At 39.7% G+C, this 18,796-nt stretch overlaps 1 protein-coding gene across 1 annotated transcript; it reads right to left on the reverse strand.

Annotated features, from left to right (window-relative positions):
- Positions 1-2,757: 2,757 nt before the first annotated feature.
- LOC118627861 (upstream-binding factor 1-like protein 1) lies at positions 2,758-18,300 on the reverse strand. Its single transcript, XM_036258316.1, has 2 exons — positions 18,172-18,300; positions 2,758-4,017 (listed from the first exon to the last, which is right to left on the reverse strand). Exons 1-2 carry the CDS (start codon positions 18,298-18,300, stop codon positions 2,758-2,760), a joined length of 1,389 nt encoding a protein of 462 aa, XP_036114209.1.
- Between the last annotated feature and the right edge of the window lie 496 nt (positions 18,301-18,796).

Here is an 18,796-nt window from a genome sequence, read left to right on the forward strand (position 1 = left end):
TAATAAAAATATGAAGCATAATGAGGTCACGCTGAAAAAAATGTTTGGATTAAAATGAAAAAATACCCATCCCCAGGACAGGGGAAGCAGCAGAGGAAACTGAGAGGCCAATTCAAGAACTAGACTACTTAATTTAAGTAACTCCATTCTGACCAGCAGTTGATACACGTACACACCCTGACTCATCTAAACTCCAAGGACTGAAACCCAGAGGAATCATAAAGATAAATGGATTAATAATAGCCTTGGGAAACCCAGAAAAACCATAAAAATAAAGAGATTAATAATTGCCCTGACCTTTATAACAATTCCTCATGCCCCCTATCTGTATCAATTTTCCCTAAATGACGCCAAGGTGGCATCAAGAGGATGTGGTTTTGTCTTCATAAGCGGACTGCAAGAATGTTTGGGGTTGTTGATATGAAGAGAGTATGCCCCCGCAGCCCGCCAGTGAATAAAGCAATCCTCTCATTTACATTTTGGCTGTGTGTCTGTGGTTGTCTTGCTGACATGTCATAACAAGGTCATGCTGTAAAAGTGTATAGACTAAAATGAAAAAATGCCCATCCCCAGGACAGGGGAAGCAGCAGAGGAAATTGAGAGGCCAGTTCAAGAACTCAGGAGTTTGTGGAACGTGAAGAAAAGGAATGCCTGATGAGTGAGAGCCAGTCAGTAAGTGTGGTAAACGTATGGACCAAACCACTCTGCAATCTCCTTTTCTCTCTTGAACTTGCTAGCTCCTTGAGACTCAGTTCAAGCACCACTGGCATGAAGGATACCCACCTTTCCTCTGGTATTTCAGACAAGACACACATCGTGGCAACCAGGTGATTCCATGATATTTACCATTCAGTTTCGCACCAAATAACATACCAAGTGCTAATCCAGCTCAGTCTGGGTGTCTGGGACATTTCTGAGAGATTTTCCTCCCTGGTTCTTCTACCCTAAATATCTTTTCTTTAAATTTCTAGGGAAGAGAGAGGGGGAAATCCTTCAGCTTTATTGTGATCATTAATGTGTCCTGTTTGCTTCAACCTGCTGTCCCACTCAGGTTTTATTACTGTGGGGAGAAATCAATTGAAGTCTAGATTATGAAAAAGAGTGAGTGAATGTTGTAAATATATCCAGAAGCTTTGTGTCAATGATATATTTCCATCACAGGAAAGTATGCAAAATTGGCCTCAACTCTAGTCATCTTTTCAATATGGAACAAAAAAGTGTGTTTATTTCTGGAATAGGATGAAGGTTTAGTATTAGCTAATACAATAATCTAATTGCTAATACTAATATCTAAGGAAAATATTATTGATAAATTATAGAAGTGATTTGCTAAATAATAATACATATTATGTAAAATAACACAAAGAGGCATTTTATGAATAGGTTATAATTTAATGTAAATGAACACTAATCCACAAAATTTCAATAATTGCAAATCCATTGAACATTCATTTCAAAGTCAGAAGCCAGACAAGCACACATCACTGTTATTACTTAACATTGTTCTGAATATTATGACCAATACATTTGGAAAGAGAAAGGATTAGAGGTATAAAAAATGTTAACGTTACCATTATTTTCTTAAACTGATTATTTACCGAGAAAAACAATAATAATTCACTAAGATATCTAATTATCTAAATGCTCAATTCAGATATGCTCATTCCTGAATGGACTTCATATAGAAATGATACAGTTAATTCTATGATACCTATATTCATGAGAATACAATGTGGAAAGAGCCCGTAATACACAGGGGAAAAAATCTAATGAGAGGGCAGTAGCCTTAAATAGATTTTCAAACGTGTCAGTAAACCAAATAATCAAAGCAATTTGATATTGGGAGAATTCACAGAGCAGCAGAACAGAATAGTGTACATATCTATGTCTATGTCTATCTAAGTATCTATGTATTTATCTATGTATCTATACATGTATCATTATCTATCTACCTACCTACCTACCTACCTATCATTTATCTCCCCCCACCCCCCGAATGTTAAATAAAAGATTCAGTTTTACCTGGAAGTAATTTAGGCTTTTGCAAAGAACAAATGCAGGCACCGCTTGGAGAAGCAGAGCCCCAATTTATAATAAATTTATTCTATGGAAGAACTCATTCAAATGAAATAGTTACCTTTAAGAAATATAATTTTATTCTAAATTAGAATGTATCATAACGATATAAGAGTTAAATATACATACATAAATATTGCTTCCTATATGACACTGCTTACTATCACATTTCAGGGTGACCAACTGCTTTTTCCCATCATATGTAGTGCGAGTCCAAAAGTTCAGTTCTTTCGGGGACTGTAAGAGTCACAGGATCAGGGTGGATCAAACCACCTCTGGCAGACAGAACATGAGGAAAGCAAAATTGACTTCAGAAATATTCCATCTATTGCAGTGTGTCCCCCACAGACCAAGCATCACACTGTTTGTTTCAAGAGCTTTAAATGCACAGAGGTCCTAGAGGAAGCAGGATGGTGTAGGGGGACCCTACACAGCCTAATACTTATATTTCTTCTCCCAGCAGGAGCCTCTCCTCCCAGGTTTATGGGCCTGATATGGACAGCACTGTCCCAAATTCCCTTCTTCCCAAATGTTCTCCTTTGTATTGAGGAGAAGTAGGGGAAATGAAGGAACAAGCAAAGAAATGAAAAGGGACAGGGAGGAGAGCCCTTCAGTTGCACATACATGCCATGGAAGTTTGTTGGGAAGTTCTCTGCCCCACCATTTAGAAATGAACAAAGCTCAGTGGGAATCTGAGTCGGAGGTGTCACTTGAGGAACATGAGCAGGAGCTGCTGTCCTCACTCTCTTCATCTTCATCCCCACTGCTGGAGTCTGAGGAGCTACTGCCTTCTGCCTTTTCCCCATCGTCCTTATTTTCTTCTGATACACATGAGGCATGAGCATGGTCCCCAATAGTCTCTGGTGATTCTGTCTCTGGAGCCTGCAGCCCCTGCTCCTGTGCAAGGCCTTCTTGCAGAGTCCTTGCTGATGGAGACTGCACCTCTGTCCTGATGACCTTGGGCTCTGGGCCTCCATTCATGATCATGTTCTTACGCTTAGCACAGGTTCTCTCTCTGTAAGTAGCATAGTCTTCAGGAGACAGACTCTTGAGCCAGTGCTCCAGGTCCACCTTGTACTGTTTCTGCAGCTCCTCAGCCTGCTTCTTATACTGCTCCTTCCGGCTGGGTGGGATGCGCTGCCAGCGTCTGCCAATCTCCACCATGCGCTCCCTCGGGGGCAGGCCTTGCAGCTCCCCACTGGACCACACATCCTCGTGGAACTTGTGGTATGCGTTCATTGGGGGCTTCTTGAGCTCTCCATAGAATTTCAACTCAGGAATACAGTTTACTGGGGGAGATTTCATTTCCATAACGTTTCCCCCAAACTTCTTTTGGGCTTTGGTTGGGCTCCTTTTGGGGACAGCTGATGTCTTGGAGTTCTGGACTTGATCAGGGTGGTCCTTACTGAATTGAGCCAGCTTCTCCTTAAACTCCTGTTTCTCCTTCTGGAAATCCTGAATATATTTCAGCTTCATCTGCTCTGGGAGCTCCTTGTATTTCTTAGACAGGACCTTGGTCAGCTCTGGGTTGTTCAGCTCAGGGTGCTTTTGGGAGTACAGGAGCCGCTTCTCCTTGTAGAAACGGAGGTAAGCAGTCAAGGGCTGCTTGGGCATGTCTGGATGTTTCTTGAGTTTTCTACTTTTGTAAAGATTTTTAACATCTTTCTTAGCTTCCAGGACTAGTTCTGTCAAAGTCCGAAACTTTCTTATCTTACTAGAAATCTCTAACCATTTGAGTTTGCACATTTCTCCAGAATAATGTTTAAAAGCGACTTTTTCCCAGTCCATATGTGACTGGGTTGTTTTGAATGTGTGGCTATCATTGGATGGAAGATTATTCTCCAGGAGGTCCAGTAACATCATAATGTCTTCTTTGGGCCACTGGGCTTGTCCATTTGTCAATGCCATTTCCAGGTCTTTGGGCCACTTACAAGGTCCCAGCTATGCAGACACCACAGCAGTAACTTTAAAATCTTCACTCTTAAGACTTAGCAGGTAATCTATTTTGGAAGTTTTGCAGTGTGTGTGTTCTATATTTCTGAGGAGAAAGAGAAGAATGAATGAGAAAATCACAACCCACTTGGGACATGTTCCTCTAAATGCCTTAACTAAATAAATGACAAACTGTCCACCTCTGAGGTGAAACTTATGTTTACCATACGTATGCTATATTTCACGTTCCAGAATCGTCACATCATCTTTCACTGTAGTTTGCCCTCTGCCAGATCTCACTAGGACCTGTCTTTGATTCTGATCCAGCACACGTACCTCTTTGGTTTGTCCCTGGTCCTGGTTGGTGTTGTGTGGGAGACAACCAGTCAATGTGCCTCTTTCACACTGATGTTTCTCTGTCTCTCTGTCTCTCTCTCTTCATTCCCCCCCAACCTCTGTTTCTATCTGAAGATAAATGTAAAACTATCCCTGGGTGAGGATTAAAGAAAAAGAAAAGGGAATTGTCGAAAAGGGGAAGGACTGTGGCTCTCTAGTGCATCGAGGGTGGCCACCTTCTAAGTGCAGCTCAGGTGTCCTTGACGGAAGACATGAGCTAGAAATAAAGTGAAACAATCTATGGAGACATACATTTCACTATGGTCTTTTTATCTGAATCCTGAATCTGGAGTAAATTATTAATTGATAGGATTACCTGGAGTGCAGGGGAATGAATGCTTTCTAATGAATTATATTGATTTTCCCTTCAAATATCAAGGATCAAATGAGAATGTAGAATATTTACCATTTTATTTAACTTTTCTGTGTCCTTGATTGATTTTTAAAACCTGTCACTTTTGCTGTTCTACACGTTTTGCCAATTAAGCTTTAGATTTCATGCCAAATATGAAACTACACAAAAATCTAGACGTCTTTCTCTAGACATCACAATTTGTATGCACAGGGAGCACAAAATAAAAAAGAATTATGTAAATTTGTAAATGTCAAAACAATAACAGGTGGAAATTCTATAGCTTGAGTAAACTACAAATAATTATATAATGTTTTATTAACTAGATAAATTCTATTTTCTTAGGATGGTGTTACGCCTGCTGACAGTTAAAATAATAATAAGTGTGTTTTTATGTTTGAAGAAAAGAAGTATGCATCTTAACAAATATGTGCTTACCTAAGAATTGTATAATTGGTCCCACTGATGCTTGTAGGAACACCCACCCAGTCGGGTCAGGGTTTCTGTGATCTCTGGGCCCTGGGTATCTGCAGGCAGCTGTAACCTTCTGAGCTTTTCCCAGTCCAGACAACTTCAAAGGCCTCCACACAGAAGGATCCTGGCTTTTGAGAGCCCTTTCAATAGGGATTCCTAGGCTCCACCTGGATTCGGCTTCTGCAGGGGGAAGACCAACAGAAAGAGGGACTTTAGAATCTCCAGAAAGAATCTATTTAACTCCATCCTCCTTTTTGGTTCAACCTTGGCACTGATTTTTAAAGAATATCCACATGGCAAATTTTTCCACATTTTACTCCCATTCCCGCTTCCACATCTGACTTTATTTCAACATGGTATTTGGTCCTTCCCTTCGGTGCTAATTTCAGGCTTTCCCTATGGTCTAGAATCTGAAATTCTTTCATCTTCAGTCCTATTTAAATTGTTTCTGCCCTGCTCAATTTCTCTCCTGTCTTCAGAGATCAAAGTCACATTTGAGATCAAAATGTGAATGACTATAGTTAGCCATATGTTTAGAGAGCTAGAATATGGAAAAACAAATAAAGATGATATTGTGAAAGCAATCTGATAAAACTCCAACAGGCCATCAGGATATTATGACTGAAGTGATTAATTCTTTTTTTTTTTTTTTTATACAGTATCAGGCTTCATAAATTAACAAAAAATCCACTTCCGACCTCTGTTTCAAAATTTGTTTTGAATTTTTTTTCATTGATTTTAGAGAGACAGGAAGGGAGAGGAATAGAGAGATAGAAACATTGATGAGAGAGAACATTGATTGGCCGCCTCCTGCATGCTCCCCACTGGGGATCAGGCCCACAACCTGGTCATGTGCCCTGACCCGGAATCAAACCAGTGACCTCTGGTGCATGGGTGAACACTCAACCAGTGAGACAACTCCGCCCGGATGGTTTCAAATTTTATTACTAAGTTTCCAACAAGTAATTTATTATCTGAAAATATCCCACAGTGGGATATCACAAAGAAACCTAAAATAAGAAAATGCTTTAATAGTTACATTGTAATGCAGTATGTAAATATGAATTATTGGACTATTCAATATATTCATATACATAAACACAGCCAAAATTTGTACAGGAACATCTCTGGAGGTCTAAACTCCTTGTTTTTATCTATAGTAATAATATGTTGCTGTGAGTTTTAAAACTTATTATCTCTCTCTTTTTTTTAATATTGTGCAATATTTTGCTAGTGAAAATGAACTGCTCCGAAAAAGAAAAGGGATATTTATAAAAATATACTGCTGAATACGTACCTTTAAAGTAACTAAAAAAATCGTTTTGTAGGTATTTGTAGTTATAAATAAACTATAGCTGTAATTTAATTACCTCAAATTATTTAAATAAATCGATGTTGCATGTTTATGCTTGGAAGACTTAATTTAATGTTTGTTTTAATATATTTTCTATTATTCAAAATGACGACCTCCTCTTCCGCCACTATTTTAAATCTGGCTCCATGCAACACTTCGCTTGGCTGTGCTGCTGCCATGGCTGGACCAGCTGGCCAGCATCCCCCCAAAACCCATCCCTCCATCACTGCCTCGCCCCCTGAGAACTCCACCTCCATGGAGGACCTGAATGAGTCTCACAGCACAGAGGGATTCACAGAGCTGGGAGCACACTGCTGTCTATTTTGAATGTTAACCTTTAGCAAGATGTTAAAAATATTTGTGAGGTCAAGGCCGTGGCAGGACAGGGCAGTGATTTTATAGAGAGAGTCAAATATTTCTGAGGACAGGGCAAGAGTTTGCTTCTCAGTCAGGCACATATCTACGTTTCAGGTTCGATCCCAGGAGGCAACCCATTGATGCTTCTCTCTCATGTCTCTTTCTCCCCCTCCTTCTCTTGCTAAAATCAGTAAATGTATCCAGTCACTGACCTTTGTAACCTGCATGTGATTGATATTACCTTTTTCTGCAACACTTCCTCTCTCATATTTTAATTCCTTGAGTCCAGGCACCAGGCCTCCTTTTTCATTATCGTATCCTTCACTGGGCTAGAATATGGCCTTAACACATCATGGTGCTTAATGAATATTTATGAATAAATACAAATATGTATATATATACATGCAGGTGTGAGTGTGTGTGTGTGTGTATAAATAAAAATACTAATCTGAGAAATTACAATTACTATATCTGGAACAAATGACATGTGATATATGTTAATATTTTAACTAATACACATTAGAAAAGAATGCTGAGCTATGGTAGCTAATACTATAATTTTATTTATTTAAATATTACTAAATATTATTTTCAAAGTTACTAGTATTCTCATTAATATCTTCTCCAAGTAAATCTGACAGGACGTGCTTGTGGGTTCGTTTGCCCAATGGACCAAGGAGTTTTAATGCAGTCTCAGTCCAAAGTCCAATTCTCCAACCTGGCCCTAGATCTCACTAGTGTTTGTTAAAAATAATAATAATAATAAACATATCCAGATAGGTAAAAGAAAAACAGAGTAGTTGCCAAGGTGTTTTTATGTTAAAATATATTACCAATAAATCAATTCTTACATATCAAACATCATTAAAACATTTCAGGACCGCAGGCCGACGCTCTAACCGCTGAGCCAAACCGGCCAGGGCCATTAAAACATTTCAAAGGTAAACAGAGGTAAAATATTTCCAAGTTTCTGGACATTTGCTAAAGTCATTAACTAATAAAATAATCCTTTCTATTGTTTTGTAAAGCAACAATAAAAGCTCTTGAAGTCCAGTTATTTAGAAACAAAGACAGCATGAGAGAGTTGGTTTGTTGTATAATTAGTGTTTCTTGATTAGATTGTTTTGGTAGAGAACTGTTTAGGAGATTAGCAAAGGTGTTAATCTTTCTTCCCCCTTAAAGAGACATAATCATCCCTTACTAACACCTCTCTGAAGACCTCTTAAATGCTGTCACCTGGAACAAAACCGGTGTGATCTTCAGAGACACCTTATAAAGAGCCAAAGTCATTGTTTTCCAGAACAGAGATAGTGTTCTCCCTGGTTGGGGAGACTTCTGAAAGCTACTGCCACCACACTTGGAAGGCTTGATCCCTGAGCTGGTCCTCGTATTAATACCTCCAGAACAAGCACTGGTCCATTTCATTTTATCAGCAAGCTGAGGTTGTTTCTATAAAATCACGTTGTTTGCTGACTTAGTGAAAATGATTCCATCACGGTTTGGTCATCTTGTCTTGGACTGTGTGTTGGAATAAATATGATGGCTAATTTTAGTTCTCTTATTTTATGTATAACTTCACTATTCCTAGGACTCAGAAAGTAGTTGCCAGATATCTTGTAGTTTTGTGGATGTTGTAGATTCTAAAACAAAATTTTAGAAGTATTTGACTACTCTAAGCGTGGTGAATGCCTATGTACACAAGAGAGATGCTATTCTATAATGTCTAATGAGGTAAGAGTTCAAGGACTTGGAAAATATTGTTACCTTTTTCAGTATTTCACTTTGAAGTGAAGTAAATGTTTCTTAAGAAACATGAGTTTTGCCCTGGCCGGTTTGGCTCAGCAGTTAGAGCGTCGACCTGCGGTCCTGAGAGACCCGGGTTCAGTTCCCGCTAAGGGCGCGTACCTCGGTTGCAGTTTGTCCCCGGCCCTGGTCAGTTGTGCGGGTGGCAGCCACTCGATGTGTTCCTTTCATATTGATGTTTCTCTCTCTCTCTCTGTTCCTCTCTCTCCCTCCCACTCTACCTGAACAAAAAAATGGAAAAATGTCCTCGGGTGAGGATAAAAAAAAAAAAAGAAACATGAGTTTTGTGACTGAAATTTTAAATTAGGGCAGTTCTGTGGTAACTTCAAATCTTATATCCATGTATCCTTTAACCCAGCAATGATTTCTTTAGCAATATTTCCAAAAGAATTTTTCATAAACAAGAATATACACAAAGGATATATTGTGTAGCTATTTCAGCAGCTGAACAAATAAATGAATAGGAAATAAATGTTCTGAAATATGGGGTATCATTTAATAAAATATACTATATATTATTAGTCTGTTATGTCACTGACAATATTCTATTATTACAGATTTAGTCTATGTTATCTTGTCTTTTTTTTTTCCCTTTATTGATTTTAGAGAGAGCAAGTGAGAAGGAGAGAGAGATAGAAACATCCATGAGAGAGATCATCAACTGACTGACTCCTGCATGCCCCCCACTGGGGACAGGCCCACAACCTGGGTTTGTGTTCTGACTGGGAATCAAACCAGCGACCTCTTGATGCATTGGTTTATGCTCAACCACTGAGCCCCACCGGCTGGACATATCTTGTCTGTTTTTAACTAATGCATTTTATTACTATTCTAAAACAAGTGCTTATGTCCACATGACTAGAAAAACCACTGCAAGACAATTAACTGTACTGAATGATACCACATAAAAATAAAAACTGATTGATATCAGTCAATATCAGAGTGAGAGATCATAAAGGTTAAAATTCTAATGTATTACTACTATAATCAGAAATTTTTACTAACATTATCAATTCATTGAGTTCGAGAAGGTACATCCAGGACATTTACTTTAAGGTGTTCCTGCATGGTAAGTCTAGAATGAGACAAGGAGACCTGTTTTTATATTTCTTAAATTTAATGGCTCATAAAGGATTCATCCAGGAAAACAGTTGGGGTCTAGGTTACATACTCTGCTTCTAGGCTCTGGCAATTCTTGCTGACCTCCTTTGCACTGCCCATTGTCCTCTATGCAGTTGGAGTGGTCTGGTATCTCCTTCTGCATCTGCTGGGTGACTCATTGTCTTGGGGATAATCTAGGTAATCCGCACTTAATGGAAGGCTGAGCAAAACTCATGCAAGCAATGCATTTTCATGCCTTGTCTGCCTTTTGCAAGCTTTTGACTACACCCTTTAACCTTACTAACCCTTCAAAAATAGACAATGATTGCAGCCCTAGCCCATTAGCTCCATTGCTTAGACTCTAAGTGGTTCCCACCCTTCCTAATGCCAAGACCCTTTAATACAGTTCTGCATGTTGTGGTGACGCCCAACCATAAAATTATTTTCGTTGTTACTTCATAACTGTAATTTTGCTACTGCTATGAATTGGCATTGGAAATATGTTTTCTGATGGTCTTAGGCGACCCCTGTGAAAGGGTCATTTGACCCCCAAAGAGGTTGCAACCCACAGGTTGAGAACCACTGGTTTAGAGCATTGTCCTGACACACCAACATTGTGGGCTTGATCCGCGGTCAGGGAACATATGAGAATGAAGCAATGAAGGCATAAATGAGCCGAACAACAAATCGATGTTTCTCTATCTCCCTCTACCTTCCTCTCTTTCTGTAAAATCAATGAATTAAAAAATAAAAAATAAAACACACTATGATCTCAATCATACCTAACTTATTTATACAAACTGATTGGTCCAGAAGCAGATATACAGACTATGAATTAATGAATCAATATGTCTCTTTCTCTGTCTCTCTCTCTGACTCTGTGACTGTAAAATAAACACACCCTTCATCTCTATGCTAATCGTCTCTACATGTCTGGCCTCTAAAATGACTAATCAAACTGATTATGTAATTCTACATTTGTTTAATTTCATCAGTGTCAACTTTAACTTTGAACTCCTCAAAATATAAACAGTTGAATTTATGCCTCAAATTTAATAGTAAAACTCTCCCATTCAAACAATAAGTTGTAAAAATGTCCTGTGACTTCTAGTTTACATGAACAATTTCCTCCAAGTCAGCTTAGTCCTTCGTAGCACCTCCACATTTTGAACTGGTGAATGTTCAAGCTCCCGTGATAATCAGCAAGGAATAAATGGTTAAAAAAAATATATTGCCTTGGCCAGTGTGGCTCAGTTGGGTGGAGCATTGTCCCATACAACAAATGGTGGTGGGTTCGATTCTCTGTCAGGGCACATGCCCAGGTTGTGGGTTTGACACCCAGTCAGGACACATGCTGGAGGCAGCCAATCGATGTTTCCCTACATTGTTTATCATTTAAGGAGATCAACACTGGGATGTCCTGTCTACACTAAAAATCCAGAGATACCATTAGTGGAAGCATTACCAGTTTGTCTTTATTTTTGATATTCCCTCATTGTGTCCAGTACTCTTTCTTGGGAATTCTTACAGTTGTTTGAGTCTATTTTGAAATGTTCAAATCTAGTCTGGAAACTGAAAGTTTTAAAGACATAGCAAGGGTTTACAAGGGTTTTCTAATGAATTCAACACACTTATTTTTTAGGTTAATGTATATGAAGACTCTTAAATGCATACATCATGTCGACCATTTTCGGTGGTTTATTATTCCCTTAGTTGCATCAAAACTAGAGAAATCACTTTAAAGACCTAAAAAATCTAGTAGTAATATGGTAAAATAAAAAATAATCCAATGACTTATAGCAAATATTAATTACAAGTGCTCTAATCACAGATATTTTAAATACTGATGTCATTTCAAATAACTAGAAAAACTCATTGTTTGCACTCCAACAGGTAAATGGAAAATATTTATGTAAGAGAAATTAGGCATGAAGATATTCACCCTCAATTCAGTACCGCTCCGAGTGTTCTAGGAGTGGCCTCGGCTCTGGAAGTTCTGTGGACACCGGGGTCCCAGGAACGCTCTCTGCTCGAGCGGCAGCTACGACGCCTCTGGCTACGCTACAGAAGTGCTGCCTGGACAAGTGTGCTTCGCCTCCCCCTAGGCCACGCCCCCTCCCTGCGATTGGCTGATTCTTCAAAAGGAAGTGACATGGCGGGTTAGGCTACAGGGAGAGGTGCAGGCTGGCGGATTAGATGTATAATCTATAGGAAACAACACTTGGGGATTGACGCCCTAATAGAACACAAACATGTTTTGCAGTAAGACACATGAAATTTCAAATATTCGATACAGTGTTATTGACGACAGTCACCGTCTTACAATCGCTGTAGAAAATTAGTTTTAACAGAGCTGCAGGCTGTCTTTATTTTGTTGACACCTATAACAATTTAACAAATCACCGATGCCCCCCCCCTAGTGCTGTTACATGGTACTGTCCCATGAGGGGACTTTCCAACATGCACTTGCACTGTTATTTCCTGGGGTTGTCATTATGTCACACGGCATTTTAAGGTCCTAGAACCCAGGTTCGGCAATCTCATTCCTGTCTGAAATTATATATATAGTGACTAAGACAACATGACTAAGTTTTGCTAGGTACCATAGTAACTTCTCCATTCCCCTCCCCCAAACCCAGTCTTCCAAGGAAAGACAAAGACAAAACCCCTAGAATCTGGAGATTACAGGTTAATAGAAAAGATTACTCCATGCATAGAGATATACAAAAACATCATAACATCTCAAATAAGGAAGAAAGAGGAATCCTACAACTGAAGCAGCAAAGAGATGATTGAAACTGAGATTTCTTCCCCCTCATCTTTCCATGAAAAAAGGCCCCAGGAAAACATTGACCAAAGAGGCTTGAATCTTCCTATGGCCAACACAGAGCCTGGCCAAAAGCAGGAAATATCTACTCCTTTGGCATGACCCTAGTTCTAAAACATTTGCCTGAAAGGAAGTCCTCAATATTGATGAGCTTGGTTTAATAAAAACCTATTATGAACCTTTGTTAGGCTAAGGAAATACTGTCACAAATACCTGATAATTTGCAAATAAAAAACAGATGGACCATCTGGCCTGTTTGGCTCAGTTGTTGAGCATCGACCCATGCACCAGTAGGTCGCCGGTTTGATGCCCAGTCATGCCCAGGTTGTGGGCCCAATCCCCAGTGGGGGACATGCAGGAGGTGACCAATTGATGTTCTCTCTCATTGATGATTCTATCTCTCTCTTCCTCTCACTCTAAAATCAATAAAGGAAAACAAAACAAAAAACAGATGGACCAAATGATATTTTCAAAAGAACATGAGATCACACATCTGGTGTGGCTCAGTGGTTGAGTGTTGACACGTGCACCAAGAGGTCACTGATTCGATTCCTGGTCAGGGACATGCCCAGGTTGTGGGCCAATACCCCAGTGTGGGGGCATTCAGGAGGCAGCCAATTGATGTTCTCTCTCATAGATGTTTCCATCCCTCTTTCCCTCCCCCTTCCCCTCTCTCTATAATCAGTAAAGGAAAAAAAAATTAAAGAAACAAACAAAAAAAACGCACGAGTGCTCTGTGATGACTAGAGATTCCCTTGGAAGCTCAGTTTGCACCAGTTTGGGATAAACAGACCTTCAGTTCAACTCACATGATGGGGTGGGGACAGGTGGGGGATGCTATGATAACCCAGGGCAGCTACCTGAGCTGTAACAAATGTTAATATGCCTGGCACCAGACTGGCCCTACATTATGGCACCTCCACAGCCTGAGTGGAGTCGCCTGATTTTGTAACTAGCAACCACTGATGAATTCCAGTTGACATGAGTGTGGTTGCAGGGAAGGGTTGGTGAGTGTTTCTTGCTGAAGGTGAACACTTAGAGAACTGCTTTCAGAACTCCCCGGACAGCTAGAACTAGATGTGAACACTTAGGAAAAACCGCCCACATCAGGCATGCCTGGTCATCTGCTTTTCAGCTCATGTGAACCACTGTTGACTGAAAGATTTAGAACAAACCCAGACCCTAACGCCAGTTGTCAACCTGGCATTCTCAGTATGCTGGGTAGCAAGAGCCTGAATGCAGCATGTCTAAGCTCTGTCAGGACTGGATTTCAGATGAACTCGGGAAAGTATTTTATGGCACCTGCAGAGCACAGTGTATCCTAGCTCACTTCCTAATACGTCTGAGATGCAAGTACTGCTCACTAGCACACCAGGGACCCAACTTAAAATATTTCAGAGGTAGGTGGGGAAGGCGAGAGCAGGGTGGGAGCAGGGAGGAGAGGGTCAGTGAGGGGAAAGTGTGGGGGGGTGGTACCTGTAATACTTTTAACAATAAAGATAAATTTAAAAAATATTTCAGAGGTTCTCACGAAACCCAACTCTTTGTTACTTGGAGAAATCTTGGTAGTTCTTTTAGAGTTTTTTTTTTTTAATTGAATTTATTGGGATGACATTGGTTCATGAAAACATACAAGTCTCAAGTGTACAGCTTAACAAATCATCATCTGCACACTGCAGAGTGTGTGCATTGCCCCAGGCAAAGTCTCCATCCCTTTGTCCATCTCCATCTACCTCCACCCCAGTTTCCTTCTGCCGATCACCACACTGTTGTCTGCATCTATGTGCTATGTATATATGCTTTTTGGGTATTACTTTGCTAGTCCTTTTACCTTCTTGGGCTGTTCCAGAATATGGCTATTGTAAATAACACTCCAATAAAAAAAAAGGGGGTGCATACATATTTCAGTGTTCTTCAAATATATTCCCAGATGTGGGATTGCGGGGTCAAAAGGCAGTTCCATTTTTAAATTTTTGAGAACATTACTTGAAGTTGTCTCTGAGATTGAAGAACAGCTCACTGCCTTTTACATCTCTCAATAGTTTTATGTACTAGTTGATGAGTTATGAATGAAATTCTGATTTACTGAGATTATAAGTCTACTGCAGCTGCCCAGGTTACCATATCTTAAACTCCAGGTCACTGACTGAAGGAATGAAAAACTGAGATATATTTTACTACAGATCTTTATACACGGTTCCTACTGCAATTGATGTCCTCTTTATACAAACATTGTCCCCATAAAATGAAACCAGTTTTTTTTGTGCCGTTTAGGTATGAAAATAATTGAGATGATAAAGCCCATAATACTAATTTGTTTTTAGTGTGTGGGCTGTCTGTCCCTTATGAGTGGAGCATAAAATATCTTCTACGAGCCATAGTCACACCCACATTCTCTAAATTCCAACAGATGGCCAGTATAAATGGTCTTATGATGATAGTGTTAAAGGAAAAGTTGTCCAAGTTGACCAGGCAGGTTGCTTTACAGGACGCCATTCACTAGTGGATGTAACTTGACATCAGAATGGTCACCAGTGAGGGTCTTTGTTTTCTGGAAAATGTGGAGGACTGAATTTCATTCCTAAGCCCTTTGTAGAATTTCCAAAGGCTAGACAAGTTTCCTAAAATATTGTATGTACTCCACGTTTAACCAGAGATTAGGTAATCATAGGTATAAACAGAAGTTCAAGTCATCTTGTTTGGATTTATATAATCCCTTAATCTATTTAAGGAAACAATAAGAAACGTCTGCTGGTGGTAAATAATTAGCCTGGTTTATCTAATGCCATATTTGATCTTACGTTTTTTCACACTCCCATAAGTTGACCTCCAATATGTATGACTTCCAGTGACCCTTCACTCTAAACCTAAACTATATTAACTACAATAGGTATTTTGCATAAATCTTTCTAAAAATAGACTTTACTTTTTAATAAGATTATATAGGTTACTTTTTAGGTTTGCAGCAAAATTGAGTGGAAAGTACAGAGATTCTTCATATGTTCCCTCTCTCCACCCCTGCATAGCCTCCCCTATTATCAGCATCCCACACCAGAGTGGTATATTTGTTCTAATTAACAAAAGTACAATGACACATGATTATCACTCAGAGTGCCTTTAGGTAATCTCATACTTTACATTAGAGTTCACTCTTGATGAAGTACATTCTATGGATTTTGACAATTTATACTAAAATGCATTCACAATAATAATATCATACAGAATAGTTTCACTGTCCTAAAAAATTCTTCTGTGCTCCCCCTGAATCCATTATGCTAATTATGAATCTTATTTGTTGTTGTTAATCCCCACCCAGGGATATTTTTTCCATTGATTTTTAGAGAGAGTGGAAGGGAGAGAAGTAGGGGAAAAGAGAGAGAGAGAGAGAGAGAGAAATCATCGATGTGAAAGAGACACATTGATTGGTTGCCTCCCAAACTCATAGACCAGCCGGGATGGAACTTGCCTGCCCTTGATCTGGAATCAAACCCGTGACTCTTCTGTGGACTGGGTGACGCTGTAACCATTGAGCCACATCAGTCTGGGCTTATCTTTTTTTTTTTTGTAGTGGAGAATGCTTTTTTCTTAATAAGGCAATTAAATATAAATGTTTTATAATATAAATAAATAACTGTGAGTTCTATCAGAAATTTGACCTTTAGTTTGAAGTGGTTTATAAGCACTTGGTATGTATATGTTTTATTATAAAGAACTTTTTTTCTGTCTGTGGCCTCTTTAAACTTAAAAATATCTCACAAAATCATTTCAAAAACTTTTGATTGACTTTCAAGATAAATTTACTACTCAACAGCAGCACCTCTGGAGGAACTGAGTTATAGGTATGCAACTGTAAAAATATTGTGGACCATTGGTTCAGTGTTCTGAAACACACATTGGCTGTAGTGACTTCACAAAGGGTGGAGGGAGGTAGAAGAGGGTAAAGGGGGGATAAATGGTGATGGAAGGAGACATGAGTTTGGTTGGTGAGCACACAATACAGATGATGTATTATAGAATTGTACACCTGAAACCTATATAATTTTATTAACCAATGTCACCCCAATAAATTTGTTAAAAATTTAAAAAAGAAAAAAAAAAACCAACTCCCAAATCACAGAGCACAGTGACTTTATAGATCAAAAGTTTGGAGGGAGCTAACAAATTTCCCTGAAGATTGTCTAAACCTCTTCTAACTGTGAAAAACAAGAAAGAACCAAAACATTTTGATGAGCTGGGTCAGATGGAGCAGTCTCTTCTTTGAATAGGGGTCCTTTGAACTCTGAGTTAGTACATTATAGAAATTAACTTTTCCTGTGACTTGCTCCTCATGACCTCCTAATTTATTCTTGTTCAGTAATCCTCTTGAGTTGGCATCTATGCTTGCCATCATGTTGCACTATTATTTTTTGCTTCTCAATAAATTTAATTGTATCTTAAGGTTGTGGCTGAACTACAATGAGAGTAGAGGTTTTAGCAGTACGTATTTTCATTCTATATTTCTTTGTGGCTTGGTTTTATGTCTTTATCATGTTTTTTCCTTTTTAAAAATTTTCTCTTAACATGGACACATGCACACCTCCCCCACCCCCTGCCCCAACATACATACCTGTGCCCAGGGTTTGTGTTCATGCCACCACCCTACCCACCCACACCTCACTTCTGGTGGTGTTCACAACAGGGAATTGGCACCACTAGCAGCTGGATCAGGGTGGGGAGGAGGAGTGCCTGCCAGGGGTTTCAGTGCCTGGCAGGCCTACAGTGGGGTATAATAATGCATGTGAGCTGTTAAACTCCTGGGTCATTCTGTGTCTCCTGCATTCTGAGTAATACTCAAGCTCCACTGTAGTTACATTCTTCTGAATCTAAAAATCGTCCTCCCATTCAGCGAGAATTGGCTCCAGTCAATAATAATGAGTGGAAGTGGGTGAAGCTTTCACATACATCCTGATACTTTTACTGTTGTCTTTCTTCTTAACATGAAAATTTCAACCAGCAATTACATTCAAACTGTACTCTTGTGAATGAGGTGAGCAATCAGAAGTCATGGGGCTTCCTAGACAGGAGGTCAGATGGGCAAAAGTCCTCCCAGGCAAACTCCCTAAGAATCAGCTGGGAAGCTACAGGTATTGTTGGCCCTTCTGGGGCATGGCTGGTGGGCAGGGCCACCCTTCACATGGGGTCCAGGTGGTGAAAGACTACAGAGCCTGTGTCTTCTCTGGAATGATCATCTGTCCCAGGGTGGAATCTTAACTATCTGTAACACTACTTTCCAACCAACCTAACCCCTTGGAAACCTCAATTTTTGGGATAGGAAGGACTTTAGGGTTCACTGAAGTGACAGGGATGTAGGTGGAGAGACTTAGACCCTGCAGAGGGCTGGGGGCTGAGACCTGGAGAGACTGGGGAGTATTACTCTGATGAGATACATGTCTCTGACATTCCCAAACCTTTTAGACATGCTCTCCTTTCTCTTCTGAAGGCTCAGGATGCTTCTAGCACTGAGATGAAGCTAATCTCAGCTTCATGTGTCACTGACAGGATGACCTGGTCCTCTTTTCTCTTTTCCATGTTTAGCTGCAAATCCACCAAAGGGAACCACGTGACGATGTAGCCACCAGCTGACCCCATGGCTGCCTCCTGGCTCCCTTAGTTCCACCCAAGAATTTCTTGGATTTTCTTCCTTATGTTGAATCTCCTGGCCTTTTTTCTCTCATAGTGAATCTTCCTGCCAATCAAATGTGCCAGCCTCACTTGCTTGAATGCCCCAATATCTGCTTGTCTTAGTACAAATGGATTCCTGGTGGCTCTCACTGCTGTCTCCTTTATCTATCCCCAAATAGAATGACAGTTTGTTGTATTGATCATATGGTGTGTAGTTGGCATAATGGAACTCTGCCTGCATTTATATTTTAAAACATTTTATATTTTAAATAAAAACACAGTATAATGTGCCTACCAGGTTTTGGGTTTTTTTGTTTTGTTTTGTTTTGTTTTTTTTTGCTTAGTTTGGTTTTGAAATGGGAGATAATGGCCTGAGATTTATGGGGGAGGAATAGGAGTATCTCAGTTTCTGGAATCACCCATTAGGTAGAATGGTTGGAAATTGCTGGGATGGCTGACGTTG

The sequence above is a fragment of the Molossus molossus genome, unplaced genomic scaffold, assembly GCF_014108415.1.
Source record: "Molossus molossus isolate mMolMol1 unplaced genomic scaffold, mMolMol1.p scaffold_m16_p_13, whole genome shotgun sequence".
NCBI lineage: Eukaryota > Metazoa > Chordata > Mammalia > Chiroptera > Molossidae > Molossus > Molossus molossus.

Bases quoted from the DNA above. Each gene is read 5' to 3' on its own strand.
- LOC118627861 (XM_036258316.1), bottom strand. From the start codon at position 18,300: ATGGGGTCAGCTGGTGGCTACATCGTCACGTGGTTCCCTTTGGTGGAT. The intron at 4,018-18,171 runs GTGCTAGAAGCA...GTGTCTGCATAG, and splicing joins CTGAGATTAGCTTCATCTCA to CTGGGACCTTGTAAGTGGCC.